The sequence below is a fragment of the Brassica napus genome, chromosome C4 (genome assembly GCF_020379485.1).
Source record: "Brassica napus cultivar Da-Ae chromosome C4, Da-Ae, whole genome shotgun sequence".
Taxonomy (NCBI): Eukaryota; Viridiplantae; Streptophyta; class Magnoliopsida; order Brassicales; family Brassicaceae; genus Brassica; species Brassica napus.
In genome coordinates this window covers 28,238,018-28,259,813 of record NC_063447.1, presented here as the reverse complement: position 1 = coordinate 28,259,813, position 21,796 = coordinate 28,238,018, and the positions used below count along the sequence as shown (strand labels likewise).

The 21,796-nt window shown below is 31.2% G+C and overlaps 1 protein-coding gene and 1 pseudogene across 1 annotated transcript; one reads left to right on the top strand and one right to left on the bottom strand.

The window, feature by feature from the left end:
* Positions 1–3,461: 3,461 nt before the first annotated feature.
* Positions 3,462–4,342, bottom strand: LOC106429099 (glutathione S-transferase T3-like). Its single transcript, XM_048755706.1, has 2 exons — positions 3,911–4,342; positions 3,462–3,821 (listed from the first exon to the last, which is right to left on the bottom strand). Exons 1-2 carry the CDS (start codon positions 4,340–4,342, stop codon positions 3,462–3,464), a joined length of 792 nt encoding a protein of 263 aa, XP_048611663.1.
* A 2,135-nt stretch (positions 4,343–6,477) lies between these two features.
* LOC125585963 lies at positions 6,478–11,507 on the top strand (annotated as a pseudogene).
* The last annotated feature ends 10,289 nt before the right edge of the window (positions 11,508–21,796 follow it).

Below are 21,796 nucleotides of genomic sequence, written 5' to 3'. Positions count from 1 at the left end.
TAATACGATAGGTTTACTTTAAATGGTTGAAGTAAAAAACTATTATGAAAAAACAGCTCATCAGAATAGTACTAATTCCATCCTTATAAATATCGCTATTATTTTTGTATATGCACTGCAAATACTCTTTAGGGATCCATTACTCTCATTTATATTAAATAAAATTCACGTATACATTGTGTGTGAGCAAAGAAAAAATATGACCATGAACTGCTCCACTAAAAATATATATTACAACTACATCTAATTAATCACATTATTCATGAAAAAATCAATGACAGCAAGCATTTTCACTATTAGGAGCGTTGTATTTTCTTCGGTTCCGATACCACTATACTCTATAAGAAAAATATCTACAGAATAATACAAATCTGTATATATAATATCAATATAAAAATTTAGGATTCAAATCTATGACATTCTAAAATACAACTATACCGCCCGGGTCTAAAGTACAAATCTATGACCAATTGATAAATGATGAATCCAACAATTTTTTCCTACGTGATCTACTTAAAAATAACCAAATCTTTTGTAACTGCATCCAAATGATAAAACTTGGGCTTTGAACCTCGATTTTAATCTACAAATCTAATAATTTGTCGTAGTGGTATTTCTATGGGACTTTTTAAATTCTATTTATATTGTTTTATAAAATACATTTTGATTAAGATTTATTGCCTAACTGAACTTTAATAAGATACTATTAATATACACTTTTATCAAACAAAATAGTTTATATAATTTTTTATATATTTCTGTAAAAACCAACGAAAGTTTTTTTGTCAACAATTATAACTGTTATAATTAGGTAACTACTAAAAAATATAAGATTTTGCAAACTTTAGGAATAAAGTTTAAAATTAATTTCCAAAATGCATATGGTACAAGTGGTGTATAGTTATCTTTTTTAACACTAAGTGTATAGTTATGCAACTTGAAATATTTAATATAGTTACCAAAATTTATATTAAATTAAATAAATATTAAAGATTACAAAAAAACACAAAAATAAAATATAAAATTTCTCGGAAAAAATTTAAAACAAAAATATACACGCCATAAATCTAGTAACTAAATAAAAAAGCTTCACGGGAGTTGCATGATCCTCCTAAGTCCTAAGATCATCTTTAACCCTAACACCCCGTATGGAGTGCTTAATGATTATTTAAATAATTAATTGTACTTTACCTGTACTTAAGAACTCAAGTTAAGAAAGTAGTAGAATGTGTGCTCCAATGGTAGGTGCTTAACTAGGGATTCTTAATTATTTTTTTTTTAAATTATTTTAAATTATTTATTATATCAAACACATGAAAAGATAATTTAAAACATAGATTTGAAAATAAAAACATAACAACAAAGATTAGTAAATAAACGAGAATAATTTGAAAAAACATTCGGAACTTAGTTGTTGTCTGCATCCTCTCCAAATTTACTCCATAAATGTTCAACCAAATCAGCTTTGAGTTGTTCATGCATTGGCCTATCACGGATTATAGTTCGAACACCCATCATATTGACTAGATTTGTAGGCATATTTGAGGAAAAATCGAGAATGACATGTGAACTTCCGGTTTCTTCTCCTTGTTGGAATCCTGAAACATCAAATTGAGTATATTCATCTCGTTCGTCTTCTACTATCATATTATGGAGTATGATACATGCTTTCATAATCTTCCCAATTTTGGCTTTATCCCAAAAAAGTGCAGGGTTTTTAACAATGGCAAAGCGAGCTTGCAAGACTCCAAAAGCATGCTCGACATCTTTTCGGACAGCTTCTTGATGTTTAGCAAATAAAGCCGCTTTCGGTCCTTGTGGTAATGAAATAGATTGGATAAAAGTTGCCCATTTCGGATAAATACCGTCGGTCAGATAGTAAGCCAAATGATACTCTCTTCCATTGACAGAGAAAGTGACTTGCGGAGCTTGACCATTTATTATGTCATCAAAAACAGGTGAGCGATCAAGAACATTGATATCATTTAAGGTACGTGGAGGTCCAAAAAACGCATGCCATATCCATAGATCATACGAAGCCACCGCTTCCAAAACGATTGTGGGTTTTCCCGAACCTCGTGAATATTGCCCTTTCCAAGCGGTGGGGCAATTCTTCCACTCCCAATGCATACAATCGATGCTTCCTATCATCCCGGGAAATCCACGAAACTCACCAATATCAAGTAGACGTTGAAGATCAGCCGGTGTTGGTCTTCTTAGGTACTCATCGCCGAATAAATGTATTATTCCTTCCACAAAATGTTCGACACATGACCGAGTAGTAGTTTCACCGAGCCTGATGTATTCGTCAACCGCATCAGCCGCAGTACCATATGCCAAGACACGAATGGCTGCTGTACATTTTTGAAGTGTAGAGAGACCTTGCCTTCCGAGACCATCTCGTTTTTGTCGAAAGAATTCCATTTCATTGGAGAGTCGATCAACAATTTTCATGAACAACGGTTTGTTCATTCTAAATCGTCGGCGAAAAAGAGTATCAGTGTATGTTGTATTTTCACGGAAATAATCATTCCACAGACGAAGATTGCCCGCTTCACGGTTTCTTTCAATATAGGCTCATTTTTTTTCTTTGTTTTCTTGCTTCTTCTTGATGACCAATGGTAAAATTCTCAAATTTTTGAACAAAATATTGATCAAAATGTTGATCAAAATATTCATCAAATGCATCATCAAGTGAATCTTCAAAATTGTTTTGAGAAGAAGATGCCATGAGAAAGAGAAGGTGAAAAGGTGTTTAAAAAACTTAGTGATAAAACGACGATCTTGTTTTGTGATAAAAAGAAGACTTGTGATGTTGAGGAATCGTGAAAATGAAAAGAAGAAAAAGAGTTGTGATGTTGAGGAATGATGATGATGATACAAAGAAAGAGAATTCTAATGTTGAGGAACTTTGAAAATGATACAAAGAAAGAGAGATGTGATCTTGAGCAATCGTGAATACAAAGTTAGAGAGAAGCAACTACTTTATAATACAAGTCTCCTAAAACTTATACAAGTCCGTGACATACAAGACAACAAGACTCGTGACTTGATACAACCAAATATTACAAAAGTATGTGACACAATGGAACAAAACAACAACACTCGTGACTTGAAACAACGAAACAACAAGACTCGTGACACACTGAACATGTAACAAGACTCCAAGAACATGTGACTTCCACTCTTCCAATCTTGCACTCTTTTACTCTTTCCCTCTTTGTCTCTTTCACCTGAAACACAGTACAATAACAACAACAAATATTAAGAAGAAGTTCCATATATGACTTAAGCAAGCAACGAGAACAAGCAACACAAACTCCACAACACAAACACGGAACAATACCAACACAAGCAACGAGAACAAGCAAATATAAACTTAAATGCTTCTTGAGTTGAGTTAAACTTAAACTTAAACTTAAACATATCAGTCGAACAAGACAAACAAACCGAGACGAAATCTATGGAGACATCAACTCATTCATGAGTTGAGTCTTAAACGCTTCTTCAACATCCGTTAGTGGTCCTTGTTTAGTAATGAGACCGTCGAGTAACTTCATCTTATACAGCCTTGATTTCAAAGCCAAATCTTGCTGCTTGATGTTCCACATTGTCTGAAACTCAGACAGTTCCTTCCCATCACTCATTGTCTTCTTAGAACGAGCCTTTGCTGCCTTAACACCCGGGGGACGAGTTGTTGCTTCATCATCGTCACCGGAATCCACTTCAGTTGCTTTCGAGCTTGCTGAATGTGAAACATCCCCACACTTCCTCTTTTTGGAGCCTCCATCATTTTTAGCAGTAGACAGCTCGCACCACTTCTGGTCATTACACAACTCTTTCCAAGCATGCTCAAGGGTGATTTTTTATTATGGTTAGTGAAGAAGATCTAGTGGGCTAGTTTGAGCACATCATTCTCGTTTTGACCACTGGTTTTCTCTCTGTTCGCAGCTTCGTATGCGCCACAAAACTTGCAAACTTGGTCATTGATCTTCTGCCAGCGATTCTTACAGTGTGCTGGCTCTCTCTTTTCACAGCCACCAACAGAGGGACTAGCATTGTAGTACGCAACTATTATTTTCCAGAATGCATTAAGCCTTTGCTCATTCCCTACTACTGCATCTTTGCTCGTGTTTAACCACGAGCTAATGAGCAGAACATCATCTCCTGGCGACCACGTCCTTCTTTCTTTACGAGAGGCTTGGTTGTCTTCACCGAAGTTTGAAAGCTCAGTGCCTTGAGTGCCATAGAAGGGAACTTGCGCTTCAGATAGTGAAACACTTTGTTGACTGCTAAGCAGTTCAACAAAGTTTGAAGGCTCAGTAAATGGATTAAATTCCATCTCGAAGTGAAAGAAGAGAGAATTAACATATAGGAATCTGTTTGAGATAGAAGAGAAAGAAGAAGTTTTAAAGCAGTTTTGGAGTTGACATATATCTAACTTCTATTTATTACCCTTTCACAACCATAATCAAACACAAAGCAAGTCATTTATTATCGACAATTCAAACTAAAGCTAGTCATTTAACTACAGTAAGTCATTTAACAACCTACCGCAACCAATAGCAATTCCCTTTTCATTACCAACATCAATGCAACCACACCAAACACATTAACTACCTAACCCAACCAATGCAAACAGACCAAGCTTTCAATGGCTAAAAAATATTAAAAATTTACCTCTTTTTCTCCGGTGAATGCACTCCTTTGCTTGCAAACGATCCTGCAGTTGTAGTCATCTTCTTTAACGAACCTTCATCCATGGAGCTCATGACACAAACAAACAGAAACCAAAACAACAATGAGAAACAGACCTCAAGAGACAAACAAACAGATACAAAACTAATTCAGGACACTCGATTCAATTCAGACCAGAAGCTAAATGATATAGTAGAACTCTTAAACAATTTCAGACAACATCCATTCATGACACTCGATTCAGTTGATACTATCTCGATTCAATTTCATCCATTTTTAAACAATTCAGACAACAACCATTTGACAGATCAAAGAGGGTTGAAGTTTTACATGTCTTCATTGTAGACATCTTGTTTGACGAACCTTCGTCTCTAGCTCCGACCATCTGAAGAAACAAAGACAGAAAAATCTTGAGGCAGGAACAAACTAATAAAAATATCAAAGGTCGATTCACACTTAAATGGCAACATCCATAGCTTTACCTTTCTTTTGTTGACGTAGAGGAGAGCTCCGAGCTTAAGAGAGGAGATCGACACCGCGAGACGCCGAGAGAGAGAGATGGAGGAGCTTCATCCTCGGGGTGATTCTTCATCCTCGAAGAGATCGACACCGCGAGACGCCGAGAGAGAGAGATGGAGGAGCTTCATCCTCGGGGTGATTCTTCATCCTCGGGGTGATTCTTCATCCTCGAGGAGATCGACACCGTGAGACGCCGAGAGATTCATCGCAGAGTCGTCGAGGAGAGAGAGAGACGAGGACAGATGCATGCGCATGTTTCTCAACGAGGCGACGAGGAGGCGTCGAGGATAGCGAGATAGACGAGGAGAGAACATCGTCGATCATCACAGAGGCTTCGGGGAGAGCGACAGAGACGAGGCGACATCACCGTCGATTGATCACGGAGGCTTCAAGGAGAGCGAGAGATACAAGGAGACATCATCGTCGATTGCTCACGGAGCCGTCGAGGAGAGATCGATTTCGTCGAGAGGAGGAGAAAACAGAAGAAACGCTTGTGTTTCGTGAGAGAGAGAGAGATAGAGAAAGGGACGCAGATTCGCATCATGCCAACACGTGTCCTATTAGCATCGCTTCCTCTGAAGCCTAATTAAGCAGCGCTTCCTCTCCAATTAATTCATTTCCCTTTTTTTTAAATAAAAAAATCACTAAGCAGCCCACTAAGCATCTGCGTTAAAGATGGTCTAACAAGCTGTCTCCTAAGACCAAAAAAAAAAAAAAAAAAGAAAAAAAAGGGTGTCTTTACAGGATTTTTTTTTGTCAACATTGTTTCATTAGAAACTGGCCCAATGGACAATACAATCTGGTATTGGGTTATTACAAGATAGGCCCAGATAAAATTACAATAAGCTCTAGTTCTAAGGCGGTGATTGCTACATGAATCTCCACGCGTCTGAAGAATAAGTTTCTTGAATCTACACGTGTCTCTTCCACGGCAATTTTGGCCTCTGTCTAGTTTCTCCGCCGCAACGTCTTCCTCTTCTCTGCCTCCGATCTTCTTTAGTCACCTCCATTATTGTATCTTAAGCCAACCACCAAACCCGATACCAAATTCACATGCTTTCCACTTTAACCGTAAATACTTGAGCAAAGGGGCCTCAATCCACAGGAATTGAAATAGAGAAAAACTGAAATCAAACTGAAGATAGATCCTTTATCGGACCGCTGAAGACAACGCCGATTCTTCTGAATCTCCTTCATAAATGATTTCAAGTATCCATCAAACTCCTCTTTCTCTCTTCAGAGATGCTCCACTTGAACGCCATGAACGGCTACATAAAGAAAGCAAAGACTGACTCTCATATAAAAGAAGTCAGAGTGAGCGGTGAAGGAGGTATATGATCAAGGATTTAACGGAATAAATTTACGCCCCAAGTGGAAAACATAAACTAACTATGATCCAATCACAAAGATCAGACTATTATTAATCGACTCAAAAACAGGAATAAAAGAAAATCATGAAAAACAACTCTGTTTGAATCGATAGATCACATCAAAAGTCGCCATGCGAAAGATAGATCCGACAAGCAGAAGATGAAATTCGCCGAGCGAAGATATATACAACAAAAGAACAAAAAGGGGTAGGTGACCGGCGGTGATACCACCGGCCACCGGGAAGCAACTATTCTGATAAAAGCTCTTTTAGAGAGAAGTTAGAGAAAACGATAGAAGAGAGTATCCCTTGTCTTTACAGGATAATGTTTTCCATCTTAGCTCTCGCAGTCACTCAAACGAAATTAAATTATTAGCTCCCACACTGATTCAAGCGTATAGTTCATCTCTGAACCGGTCACTGTACCAATCGAATGGAGCCAGTTTTCAAAGTTGGACTTTAACACACTCGCTAGCTCCTGCCTTGAGGTCAGAGTTTTTAAAGATCGACGAGGAACAAAATGTTGGCTTGGGTTTAAAGATTGATTCATCAACGTCGCTTTCTCCAAGAAAGGTATAATTAGAAAGCCTCCACCTTCTTCGTCAGTCCATTTCAGTGGTGGTAACGAAGCAACTTTCAATGGAGAGGACTTGGAATTGCGGAGCGGGTTTCATTATATCAAAAGCTTAGATAATGCGACTGATTTGTTCGACGACATGCTTCGATCTAGTCCCTTACCTTCCGTGATTGATTTCTGTAAGCTAATGGGGGTGGTGGTGAGAATGGAGCGACCCGATGTTGTGATTTCTCTCTATCAGAAGATGGAAATGAGGCGGATTCCACGTGATATCTACACAATGAACATCCTTATAAAATGTTTCTGCAGCTGCTCTAAGCTTCCGTTTGCTTTGTCTACATTTGGTAAGCTCACAAAACTTGGATTCCACCCTGATATTGTTACCTTCAACACCCTGCTCCATGGGTTATGTCTTGAAGATAGGATCTCTGAAGCCTTGGCATTATTTGATCAAATGGTTGAAATGGAATGTACACCCGATGCCATAACGTTCAACACACTGATTAATGGTCTTTGCCGCGAGGGTCGAGTTCTCGAAGCTGTAGCTCTGCTTGATCTGATGGTGGAAAATGGTCTCCAGCCTAACCATATTACTTATGGAACAATTGTAAACAGATTGTGTAAGATGGGTGACACTGTGTCTGCTTTGAATCTGCTGAGTAAGATGGAGAAAAGCCACATCAAAGTCGATGTGGTAATCTATAGTATCATCATTGATCGCCTTTGGAAAGATGGACATCATGGCGATGCTCACAATCTTTTCGGTGAAATGCAAGAGAATGGTATTTTTCCGGATGTAGTTACCTACAGCTGTATGATAGATGGTTATTGTAGCTCTGGTAGATGGAGTGATGGCCTACGGTTGTTGCGAGAAATGTTGGAAAGGAAGATCGACCATGATGTTGTAACTTTCAGTGTATTGATCAATGCATTTGTCAAAGAAGGCAACTTCTTTATGGCTGAAGAATTATACGATGACATGATCCGCGTGGGTGTATATCCTGATACAGTCACATATAATTCAATCATCGATGGATTTTGCAAGCATAACCGCTTAGATGAGGCAAAACATATGTTTGGGTTGATGTTACAAATGACTGCTCTCCTAACATTCTCACCTACAATTGTCTTATTCGCGGTTTCTGTCAAATAGGCGATCTAAGTGCTGCTCAAGACCTTCTGAATGAGATGATTTCTCATGGTGTGCGCCCTAACATCGTAACTCGTGGCATTTTTCTGTGCGGTCTCTGCAATCTTGGGAAACCAGAAAAGGCTTTAAGAATGTTTAAGGTCATGCAGAAGAGTGAGATAGATCTGAATACTACTTTGTAGTCCATCGTATTATAAGAAACTATTTATCTGGGCCAGTTTTAAAATATATGAAAATGGGTCAATCTAATTGCCTAAAATATACGAAAATGAGTTTAAAATAGAGTTTTAGGCAATTAGATTGACTCATTTTCATATATTTTAAAACTGGCACAGATAGATAGTTTCTTATAATACGATGGACTTTCAATTTTTCTTAATAAATAACATAAGCCCCTTACTTTTTTCTTAATATTACTATCTTTGTTTCCAAACAAAATTAATTTTTTTTTAAAGACTAGAATCAATTTTTTTTAATAGTTCTATTCAAGTTTCCAAACACTGCAATTTTGTACTTGAGTTTTAATAATATATATAGATAGATGTTTTTTCTTACTACATTCAACATATCCATATCATATTGGATTAGGTTAAGTAAAATGTTAAGTGGACAAAGAAAGAAGGAAATTAATAGAGCTTCTTCACTTGCTGAGCGCAGAGTGGGTTCAAATCTGAACTGGAAATTGTATAATTAAACCGGTCATCGCAAAATCAAATGGAACCGGCTTACAATACTGTAGCACACTTCGTTTGTCAGTTCTTAGAGATTCGACGAAGAAGAAAAAAAAATGTTGGTTAGGGTTTGTAGATCGGGATCTTCTTCGTCTGCTAGATTGTTCAGTACGAGGTTGATTCATGTTCCTCTCGCCAAGAAAAGTAGTGTTGGAGAGACAACTTCTGGAGGAGAGTACTTGAAATTGCGGATGTACTTCTGTAGCTCTGCTTGATCGGATGGTAGAAACTGGTCATCAACCTGACGTTGTTACTTATGGAACAATTGTAAACGGATTGTGTAAGATGGGCGACACTGTCTCGGCCTTGAATTTTCTAAAGAAGATGGAGGAAAGCCGCATCAAAGTCGATGTGGTAATCTACAGTTCCATCATCGATCGCCTTTGGAAAGACGGGCGTCATAGTTACCTACAACTGTATGATAGATGGTTATTGTAGCTCTGGTATATGGAGTGATGGCCAGCGGTTGTTGCGAGAAATGTTAGAAATGAAGATCGACCCTGATGTTGTAACTTTCAGTGTATTGATCAATGTATTGGTCAAAGAAGGCAACTTCTTTGAGGCTGGAGAATTATACGATGACATGATCCGCATGGGTGTATATCCTAATACAGTCACATATAATTCAATCATCGATGGATTTTGCAAACAGGATCGTCTTGATGATGCGGAGCACTTGTTTTATTTGATGTCTACCAAGGGCTGCTCTCCGGACGTAATCACTTTCAGTACTCTCATAGACGGATCTTGTAGGGCTAAGAGGGTGGATGATAGAATAAAACTTCTCCGTGAGATGTCTAGAAGAGGATTAGTTGCTAACGCAGTTACTTACAACACTCTTATTCACGGGTTCTGTCAAGTGGGCGATCTTAATGCTGCTCAAGACCTTTTACATGAGATGATTTCAAGTGGTGTGTGGCCTGATATCGTAAACCTGTAACACTTTGCTGGACGGTCTCTGCGATAATGGGAAATTAGAAGATGCATTGGAAATGTTTAAGGTTATGCAGAAGAGTAAGATGGATCTTGATGCTACTCACCCATTCAATGGTGTTGAGCCGGATGTTCAAACTTACAATATATTGATCACTGGATTTATCAATGAAGGGAAGTTCTTAGGGGCTGAGGAATTATACAAGGAGATGCCCCACAGAGGTATAGTCCCTGATACTGTCACCTACAACTCTAATCAATGGATTCTGCAAGCAGAACCGCCTAGATGAGGCCACACAAATATTTGATTCGATGGGTAGCAAATGTTTCTCTCCCGATGTAATCACATTTAACACACTCATTAATGGCTACTGTAAGGCAGGGAGGGTTGGTGAAGGATTGAAGCTTTTCTGCGAGATATATGGAAGAGGAATAGTTGCTAATGCAATTACTTACAAAACTTTGATTCATGGGTTTCGTCAAGTGGGTAATATTAATGGTGCTCTAGACATTTTCCAAGAAATGATTTCTGGTGGCGTATGCCCTGATACCATTACTATCCGCAATATGCTGGATGGTTTATGGAGTAAGGAGGAACTACAAAAGGCAGCGGCAACGTTGGAGGATCTGGAGAAGAGTGTGGGTATGACATTTTGTTTTCAAATTTCTTTGCGTACCTTTTGTTTTTTTTTTTGGAGTAGAGCTGCAGCTTCTGCTGTAGCATCAGGGGGAAGCTTGCTAAAATGATTTCCTGTCTTTGCTTTGCAGGATGTCAGTTGGAGGATTGAATGAAAGAATGAAAGACATTTTATTTCTTTTTCAAATTACAAACTATTAAAAGCTTGCTTCCCTTGTACGTGAGTTCCATCTATTTATGATTTAATAGCTACGCTTCTCTATTGATTCTTATCTCCCAGTTAGTGAAGTTTTCCATGGAATCAAATAGTTTTTCTCTCCTATCATTAACAACAGATTCGTAGATTTTGTTTATCACTTGTTCTGTGTTCCTGGTCGTAGACTTAACTAAGTTACTGTGATTCCATCAAACTTTTTGAAAAATAGAAGAAGTGAAGATGGTGGAACCTCTAGATATGCTTCAGAGCTTCAAGACAAACAAAACGAATAGGAAAAGCTGCTCTTGTTCCTGAACCGGTTAACACTCATTCCAATTCCAATTTCGGTTATGACAGCCCTTCCTATCATAGCTCCTCCTTCATCTCCAGCTTCCTTCTTCCATTCAGAACCTCCTTCTGCAACACAATCACCTGTAGGGATCCTCTCCTTTAGTCAGTTACCTTGTAATTACCGTCCTTCCATATTCGCCGCTGGACCTTACGCTCATGAAACTCAATTGGTTGTTTATCCGGTTTAACCAATCACAACACCTCTCGGTAAGTTTATCTACTTAACCACCACTATACGTTCACTAGAACAGCAACGATTGGTCCTTCCCTGTGATGCAAACATGAACACTTAGCTAATCTACACCTGAAGATCTGGTTATTTACAGTCTGATGTCTGTTGTTATATATGGCTTTGTCTTTATGTAGTATTTCTTTAAAAAGAAATTATGATCGCATTTAGAAACATAATTCCTTTTTCTTCAGAGAAGTTCCAATAAATCTTAGATGTAGTTTTTAGTTCTGTTAATTTGGCTCGGTCAGGAAAAAAAAAATCGAGTCAGTCCAAACCGGTTCAAATGCCATTTCTATCTTACTGGATCAATTTCAAGACATGGTAGACTGGAACTGCGCCTTGTGTATCTGTTTCTCGAGTGTAGAGCCATTAAACAAACTGCGCATTCTCCAAAATGTGATTTAAGAAGGCTTAGTGAACCCTTTGTTGTTCAAAGGAAATATGATCTTAATAAGTGTTTCATTTAGTTAGGTCTTGCTAATTAGAATGGAGATGCTTATTTCCTTCTAATTGCAGTGTGGAAATGAAATAGAAAAGAAAGAACTGAAACCTTCTACATTGTTGGTAAAATCATATTTTCAGCCAAAAGCGCAAACTCAGGTTTTTCCACCAAAATCGCAAAATCACAATTTCCAAAACCACAAAATTAGATTTTTCCACCAAAACCAGAAAATCAGATAAATCTTTCTATTAGAAAAGAAAAATTGAATTTTTTCTGCCAAAATCGTAAAATTTGCCATAACCGTAAAATCAAGTCCCCCCCCCCCCCCCCCCCCCCCCCCCCCCCCAAAAAAAAAACTTGGTCTGGTCGTTTGGGTACCCTTTCGAATTCGGGTCGGATATTTCAGATTTTCGGGTATTTGGGTATTGGAGTCTAGAACCCGTTTGGGTATTTTTACATATCGGGTCGGGTTCGGATATTTTTAGTTCGGGTTTGGTAATTTCAGGCTGGGTTCAGATATTTTAGATTTAGAAAGAAAAAGTCACATTCTTCATTATTCAAGTTTCTTAAATTTAATTAACTTAGCTCATTTTAAAAAAAAATTAATAGATTGAATGATTAATAGGTTTAGGAACAAAATTTTGAAAATAGTGTTTTGAGAATCTGAATATATTTTTTGTTAATGCATGAAACAAGATGCTTAACATGCATTTTAAGTGAATATCAAATTACTTTGTCAACAACTATATGTATATTATATGATTTTGAGCCATGTATAACATCAATATAAATATTTTGAATAAAATGAAAGAAATAAATTAAAACTATAAGGTTAGGTATGCATGTGTTCGGTTATCTTCGGATATTTTCTCGTTAAAGCCGCAAAATCATATTTTCTGCCAAAACCTTTATATCAGATTTCTCAAAAACAATTAAATATATCACTTATTTTGTTAAAAATATATTTTAGACACATTTATTCCAATACAATAACTAATTAATTATATAAATCATGCTCTTTATAGTCTTTTTACCTAATAGTATTCAAATGTTATTATAAAATCCAAAAAGAAACAAAAAGATTGTAATACATCACTTAAATTGAATCACAAAGATAAACGATATTGATTTGAATTATTTATTAGCAAATGATTCAAAATATGTCTGTTTAACATCACTGGTAATAAACGATGATGTTATTAATTTATTTGGCATCACTTCAATGCAATTGGAACAAATCTATATTAGTTTACGTCACTTCTTATAAATTGATAGAAAATATAAGTTTACATCAATTAAATGATGATACAATCACTAATTTGGATTAGTATCACTTATAAAACTGATACAATAGTAACATCATTTCAATAAATGTTCCAGTTTGACATCAAAGGTAAAATGATACTAACATAATTTTAATTATTAAGATATTAATATGTGTACGTAATTCATTTCTGTAGCTTGAATATATGTGATGTTGCAAATCTTATTTCTTATAAATTTAAAATTAAATATTATCATAAGAATTTATATAAATAAATCTGTATATTACTCTTATAAAGAAATTTTATATTGCTTTGATAAATAATTTGAATTCATTTAATAAGTAAGTTAGATAAATTTATATTTTGAATATTAAAATGATAACTATATATATTGACTAAATAAAGAATCTTACATATATATTTTAAAAATATGTGTATGCTCATTATAATATATAACTAGGTGTTTTCCCCGCACATGTGAGCGTAATCATCTTACGAATACTTATTATTTTATATCTTATTAATCCAAAAATCGGCATAATAAAACTCTAATTGGTGAACATGTTGAAGAAAAAATTATGGTGAATTCTTTGTTTCTCAAAATTATATCAGTTATGTTGAAATTTTAATCAAATTATTGAAAGGTAGATCCCACTTTTTTCGTCTAAATTCTCTATGGAAGAATGAATTTATAAGAAAAATTTTCCTATGCAATTTTGATAAGGAACAAATTGAACAAAAATTTATATTTTTTTTCATTTTTTCAATTCCTCAAATGAAATTTTATTTTTTATTTTGTTCATTTTTTTCATTCTTCTAGTGGTCACCAACTGAAACTATTAGAAATAGTTTAGAAAATATCTTTATATAAATATTTTTGTTTGACTAAAATTTAATTATAAATTGTTTTATATCTTAATTTTTAACTTTATAATAAAAAAATATTGTTTTCATATAGCAACACAATATATATAATAATTCTCTTAATTTTTAAATATATTTTCACAATTTTATTATATTAGTTTATAATTAATTATTTAATATAACATAAAAATTTAATATTATTAAAATAAAATTCGTGAGTTATTATATATATAATTCATTACGGATTTTGTGAAAATTAATAAATACTCAGTTAAAAATTAATAATAAATCAATGACCTATATAAAAGCTTAAAACCTAATAAGAAAATAAGAGTTTTAATATAACATATAGATTTAAATATTATAAAATAAAAATTAGTTTTTAATTATATATAAATTCATTACGGATATTTTTTAAATTAATAAATTAGTAGTTCAGCTAAAAATTATTAATAAATCAATGACTAAGCTAAAACCTAATAAAAACATGACAAATAAGCAAAATTGACTAAAACAAATAAGCAAAATAAAAATAATTATATATCTAATTACATATTTTATAGTTATATTATTTAAATTAATAAATTACGGACTCAACTAAAAACAATTAATAAATTAATGACTCAGCTTAAACCTAATTAAAACATGACAAATAAGCAAAATTACCTAAAATCATGGAAATCATGACAAATAAGATAAATCACTTCATAAATTAATATAACATAAAAATTTAATATTATTAAAATAAAATTCGTGACTTATTTTATATAGAATTAATTACGGGTTTTGTGAAAATTAATAAATACTCAGTTAAAAACTAATAATAAATCGATGACTTATATAAAATCTTAAAACCTAATAAGAAAATAAGAAATTTAATATAACATGTAGATTTAAATATTATTAAATAAAAATTCGTTTTTAATTATATATAAATTCATTACGGATATTTTTTTAAATTAATAAATTAGTGATTCAGCTAAAAATTATTAATAAATCAATGACTAAGCTAAAACATAATAAAAACATGACAAATAAGCAAAACTGACTAAAATCATGGAAACCATAACAAATAAGCAAAATCAAAATAATTATATATCTAATTACATATTTTATAGTTATATTATTTAAATTAATAAATTATGGATTCAACTAAAAACTATTAATAAATTAATGACTCAGCTTAAACCTAATTAAAACATGACAAATAAGCAAAATTACCTAAAATCATGAAAATCATGATAAATAAGCTAAATCACTTCATAAATAATAGTTTAGATTAATTAAACGAAATAAGTTAGCTCAAAATATGAAATTTATAACGAACTTTTTAAATTTCGACATAATTGATAAATGTTGGTAGTTAATTGTATATTTACTTTGTTAGTTTCTTTTGTAAATAAAATTGTAAGCTATTTAAACATTTTTGTTACAAAAATATTGTCATATATCTCCTCCTATTTTATTTCATCCACTACTAGATCAAGATCCTTTTCAATTGAATAAAAGCAACGATTCTTTACTTCTTTTTCTTTAACAAAGTATTTATCTTGGTTTCAAAAAAAAAACAAAGTCTTTATCTTCCGCCCACAACCCTCTAACAAATGTTTTCAACACAGTTTGATATGGTTTTGAATTGGATCTGCATATCGGAATATGATACTCTGAAACTTCCATGAAGAAAGTTGTTGTTTACGTCAGTACATCATTGGTTCAGATTAGTCAACAGTAAGAGTCTCGTGCTAAACCTTTCTTTTGATTGATTCTGTATACAATAATACAAAACTGTCTTTTTCCTTATATGAATCATGATGATGTTAATTTTGTTTTCGCAGAAGCAGTTAATAGTTTTAAAACACCACCACCAAACGCAGTAGATGCAGAGAATAAGAAGAAAAAAAATCTTGACTGAAGAACTCTTATGGCGCAAAGAAAACAAAAGAAGAACTCTTATGGGAAAGGAATGTTTATTGTTTACAATTATTTTTCTATTTGAATTCATCTTTTTTTTCTTTTCCTATCTTATAGGGTTTTTTATCTTTTAAATTTTTAATTGTAACATCAAGGGAAGGAAAAAAAAGTTATCAATATTTTTTTATTTGTTTATTCATTGATTCAAATTTAATTACTAATCTAAATTAATTTCGTGATATAATTTTAAAAACATTAAAATAATTTATTTAATAAACTATAAATGCTAAAATTACTGAAATCACATCAAAAATTAATATTTAAATTATTAAAAAGATATGAATAATTAAAATCAATTATTTTAACTGATTCTAATACTAACATCGTTTTATAAAATTAATATAAATATTAGTATCAATTTTTGTAATTGATGTATATTGACATCACTTATAATAGTTGATGTAAATATTCTATATTTCTATATAATAAATGATATGAATTATTTGCATCACCACTTTCAGAGTCATTTATATAAGTGATGCAAACTTATTTTACATAATTTATTACTAATGCAAAAATAGAAAACAAATGATGCTAAACAATTAGATGTTGTATTTAGATACAAATACAAATTTTAAAAACAAACACAATTAGATGTAACATCCCAGATGTTGTATTCAGATGTTGCATCTAGACACTTCAACCAAATACAAAAAAAACGAACATAGTCTAACAATGAAAGTAAGAAACTTCTTTTTATATATGCAACAAACTTTGTGTCCCAAGTAATAAGTTTTTGCATTTTTTAGTTCCGTACTACAACCCTCCACGTGGCATTTTGCCTTTGTGGACTTACGACCCGTATCCAACCCCGGAGTAGATCTTTTGACCAAACCTAACACCACCACTAAGTTTTTGAAAAGAAAAAAAAAAAAAAAGAAAAAAGTTTTTGAAAAGAACCAGAAGGATGAACAATACTGAAACATGCATATTCCATCTTGTATCGATCACTGTAGTGTGTGAGCGACACGAACGAAGCCGCCACTGACCTTCATTGTTCCGCAAAAGCGACATGAATGAAGCCACAGCTGCTCTCTCCGCCTACCCTGTTGTTGGAGCCGTCGTCACTTATGCTTCTTCTCAATTACTTATTCTTCTGATGCGTCATAGGATGCGAGTAGAAGCAATGTTTTAAGCAAGAGGTAATCTTGTCAGTTTTCTATATAATATATAACTAGCTTAAGATTTTGCGCGGGATGAATGTTATATATAAAAATAATTTTTATATATTATTTATTTGTATTCATTTATGTATTATGTATATATTTAAATTAGATTAAACACATAAATCAAAATAATACATCTTGTTTTTACGATATTTTTTTGGGTAAATAAATTAAAACAATCATTTTATTTATTTTATATGGTATAAAACTAAATTTCAATGACATGAACATAGATATATAGTATATATTAATATAAATAATTATTGAGAATTCATATTCATATGATAAACACAAAATTTCTAATGTGCCATTTTTTTAATGCAAAATTTCAAAATTAAAATATTAAGGTTTTAATATTTTTTCAATACAAATATAGAAATAATCATACTTAATTATTTTACTATGTTATATAGTTTAATTGTAAACTATATTAATATATAATATGAATGTCTAGTAAATTAGACTTCATATTCATACAATTTATAATCATTTGTATCTTGTTATTACCAAACCATTGATCACAAAATTTTAGTTTGAGACATTTAACGTTTTAATAATTTTAATTTATAGTCGTTTTAAAAATTTAAAATATAACATATAAGAAAAAAAAGTTTTATTATATGGTTAATGTAGTTGTTTAATATCTTTTAATAATATAAAATTTAACAAAAAAAGAGCTAAGATACAAAAATTGTTATCAAATATTTATTATTTCATAATCATTAATTGTCATATATATGTTAATCATATTAGGCAATTCCGTAGCTTTTATTTAAGGAAAGTGTGAGAATATTCTTTTGTATGCTATTTATCAATTTAATAGTTAGTTTGATAAAAAGTATAATATAAGTTAAGATGGACCAACCAATTTCTTTAAGAATTCTAAATTTCATTCTCACGGTGACACGTGGCTACAAAACAATATTGTGATGTTTTTCAATTAATATATAAGAGATACTAGATTATTTTCATGTGTTCAAGCACAAATATAAATATCTATAAACTAAATATATTATAATAGTTTATTAATATTTCATCCATTTTAAATAATTTTGTAATTTATATTATAATTAATATGTATGATTTATTTTAAATAAAATTATATTATTTTAACTATAATTATGATTTTGTATATGTATTATTTTGTATGTTTGATTATTATTTGGATATATTGGATAACTTTTATTTTTCCAAGTCTACCATAATATTTTTTTTCTATAGATTAAAACTTAATTATTACTTTATTTTTATTTGTATTTGATTTGATTCTTGTCTTATATTGTAAATATATTTAGTAAGATTATGTATAATTTAATATATGTTATTTTGAGAATCACATAATAAAAATAAACTAAAGTGTTGATCGATCAAAGTTACATAAATAAATATAAAAATGATTATTTTTGAAATATCATGCATATATACAAGTTATACAAATAGCTAAATTGAAATAGTAGGTTAATATCTTCATAATATTATTTAATAATTTCATATTTATTTATTTATTATTAATATGTTTAGTCGTACTATAATTTAAATGTATAAAAAATATCACTACAACTAATAATATATTATTTTAGTTAATTTTTTATTTTAGATAAAATAATTTGGATTGGTCCAGTTACTCATTTTGTGTGTATGCTGTGTTAAATATAATCTATTTAAACTAAAATACAAATAGTATTTAACCCTCGATTCATCTTAAATACTACAAATCTACGCCGGGAGTGGCTATAATAACCAATCATCGCCTCTTCCCTTAACCAATCGTACATCTTTTGTAATTATTTTTTTTTGTAAAGAATCTATTGTAAATATATATATATATTTTTTTTGTAAACTAATCTTTTCTAAATATTCATTTATGGTTTAGTATTCCAACGACCGACAACATAGAAAACATTTGATACGCTGCCATATCTTCAAATGATAAGAATCATTAATTCAAAACATACATAGTTAGACTTTTTCTTTTCATTCGTTAGATAGGTAATCTGAACCAGATTATACTAACAAATTAGAAAAATACATAACAAATCTATACCTACTACAAGCAAAACCCTTTTTAAAAAAAAAAAAATGTATAACCTATTATTAAAAAATCTATACTGAAATACATAAATATTTTATTATAGATTCCACTTACCTGTTTTTCTAACAAGCCTTGAAAGTTTTTAGCAAATCATTAATTACAGCTGATTAATTATTGTGCACAAGTTCAGTTAATTTTTGTTTGAAGATTTGAAAGTTATATTTACGGAAAATATATTAGTTATAATAATTTAGTATATTTTGTAAATATATTATCTAATGAACATCTAATAGATAACATCAAGTAATTTTATCATATATTTAGCTACATAACTACTTGAGAAATCTAGAGAATCGTGGAAGAAAATCACAATCTTGGATCAATTCGAAAACCTAATATCATGTCACTATATATATATTTTTTTATAAACCCTATCGGCTGATTCGGTCGGCTTCGGGAGGAATACACTTAGTGCTACATAGTGGACTGGTTACCACACTGTCTGACTCGAGTTTGGAATACCTTCCAATGCCAGAGGGTGAACCGATCATCTGTTACGATACACCATGTAAACCACTTGGGCCGAAATCCAGACTGGCCAAATGATGGTAATTTAGTTCCCAGAAAGAATCGAACCTAAGATTGACGTGGGTACACACCATTAGGCTACCATCACTTGGTTATAGCATGTCACTATAAATATGCTGCTAATCTAGAGACATATGATCAACCTTCTCTAGACATTTAATTGCTCCATAAGTTTTAGTTCCGAATAGTTTGCTTGCTCAATACTTCAAATAGAAGGTATAACATCGTTCAAAGAATTTAAAAGTCATTCTTATGGATTATTTTTTTAAAAAAAATTGTTTATGTTTAAAATTATGTTTAACAGTCATTCTCAATAAAAAAAAATTGATTTTTATTGACTAGCAATGGATACTTTCAACTTTCTTTCATTTTCAGATTTTTGAGGATCTTACGTGGGAACTAAAATTGTTCTTCAGTATCTTAAGAAATGTATTCCTCAGTTTTCTATGTTCATCGTCTTTAATCTCTCCAAGAAATGGTATAACTTTTCTTTATGTCCAATTAAAAACTAACAGGGTGGAGGAAAACTGGGGTTCTATACATTACAACTGTCCTTCTCGTGATTTTAGGATTCTAACAATGATACTCTGATTGCAGCTGCAGAAAAAAAAGAACATGTTATGCTGGAAAACAAGACAAATACATATAAAATAAAATTAATTTTACAAAACAAAAATTATCATGTGCTTCTAAGCGTGGGTCTGATCCTAGTACTCCTTCGAATCTTTATATATTAAAACATAAGTCATAACTTTATTCATGTGTGATTTTTTTATTTGGACCATTCTATAGAAAGTTTATTAAATTTTACATAATTTAATCATCATATCTTTTAATATCTTTATATTTTATTTAAAATACAAATAAATATTGTTTAATAAAATTCTAAGAATTTTTTTTCAGAATCAGGATAAATTTTATTTTCAAAAATTAATTAACTTAAATTTTAATTAGCACAAAATATAATTAGAATTTCAAATTAAATTTATTTTTGAATGATGAACGAAAAACTAAAATCATATAAATATTTTAACAATATTTTAATGATAATAACAATTTATATTGATTAATTTACAAAATAAATTTTATCAATATCTTTAAAAGATTTTGTTAGAAAGAAATATTCTTTCTGTTTCAAATAAAAATATTTACTACAAAATTAGTTTGTAAGTACAATATATTATAGTTTCTCCTTTAAAAATATTTTTTTTTGTTCTTAACATTATCTCAAAATATTTCTTCTCCATTATGTAGGTCCAATTTAATTTAACTTCCATATATAAATTTTAAATTTAGAAATACAACCAGAAATTATGTTGGTAAGTTCCATATATTCACTAAAGCTAATAATATAAAATCTTTGTAACTACTTAATAATGATATAGTTAAATTTTACATAGAATTATTAGTATGCATTGATATATATTCAGTTATCTTTTATAAAATGAAAAATAAAAATTCTATTTTATTTTTATATATTTTTTATAATAATCATAAATCATATTAAAATAAACTATTATATTGAACTAAATATGATAAATTATATTAAATTGATAAATTTATAAATTTGCTTTCACAAATATAAATATTTATGTTAAAAATATAATATGATGATAGAATGGCTTAATATTGGAAAACTATATAATACATGTATAAAAAAAATTACATATCTTAAAAAAATTTATATACAATAATATATTATCTAAAATGAATAAACGTAAAAAATATTGCTTAAAGAAAATTCAGTTTTGAAGGACGGTGGATCAGAATTTAGTATAAATTAAACACAAAATAATTTTCAGATATGTTTTTTCATGCATATATTATTTTTTCAGTAACTAAATGTAAATACAATAAGAAGCGATAAATGCTTGTGACGATTTTAAACAACTGATTAATTATAACATATAATCTATGAAATTATTGTATTTGAAATAGTTATATAAATATTTAAATATATGATTAACGTTAAAAATATATACCACCAATGATCTAAAATAATATCTATGTATATATATTGAAAATAATATCTACACGGTTGCGCGGGTCAAGATCTAGTTATAGTACAACTAATT

Bases quoted from the DNA above. Each gene is read 5' to 3' on its own strand.
- LOC106429099 (XM_048755706.1), bottom strand. From the start codon at position 4,342: ATGGAATTTAATCCATTTACTGAGCCTTCAAACTTTGTTGAACTGCTT. The intron at 3,822-3,910 runs GTGCTCAAACTA...TGTAATGACCAG, and splicing joins GTGGTCAAAACGAGAATGAT to AAGTGGTGCGAGCTGTCTAC.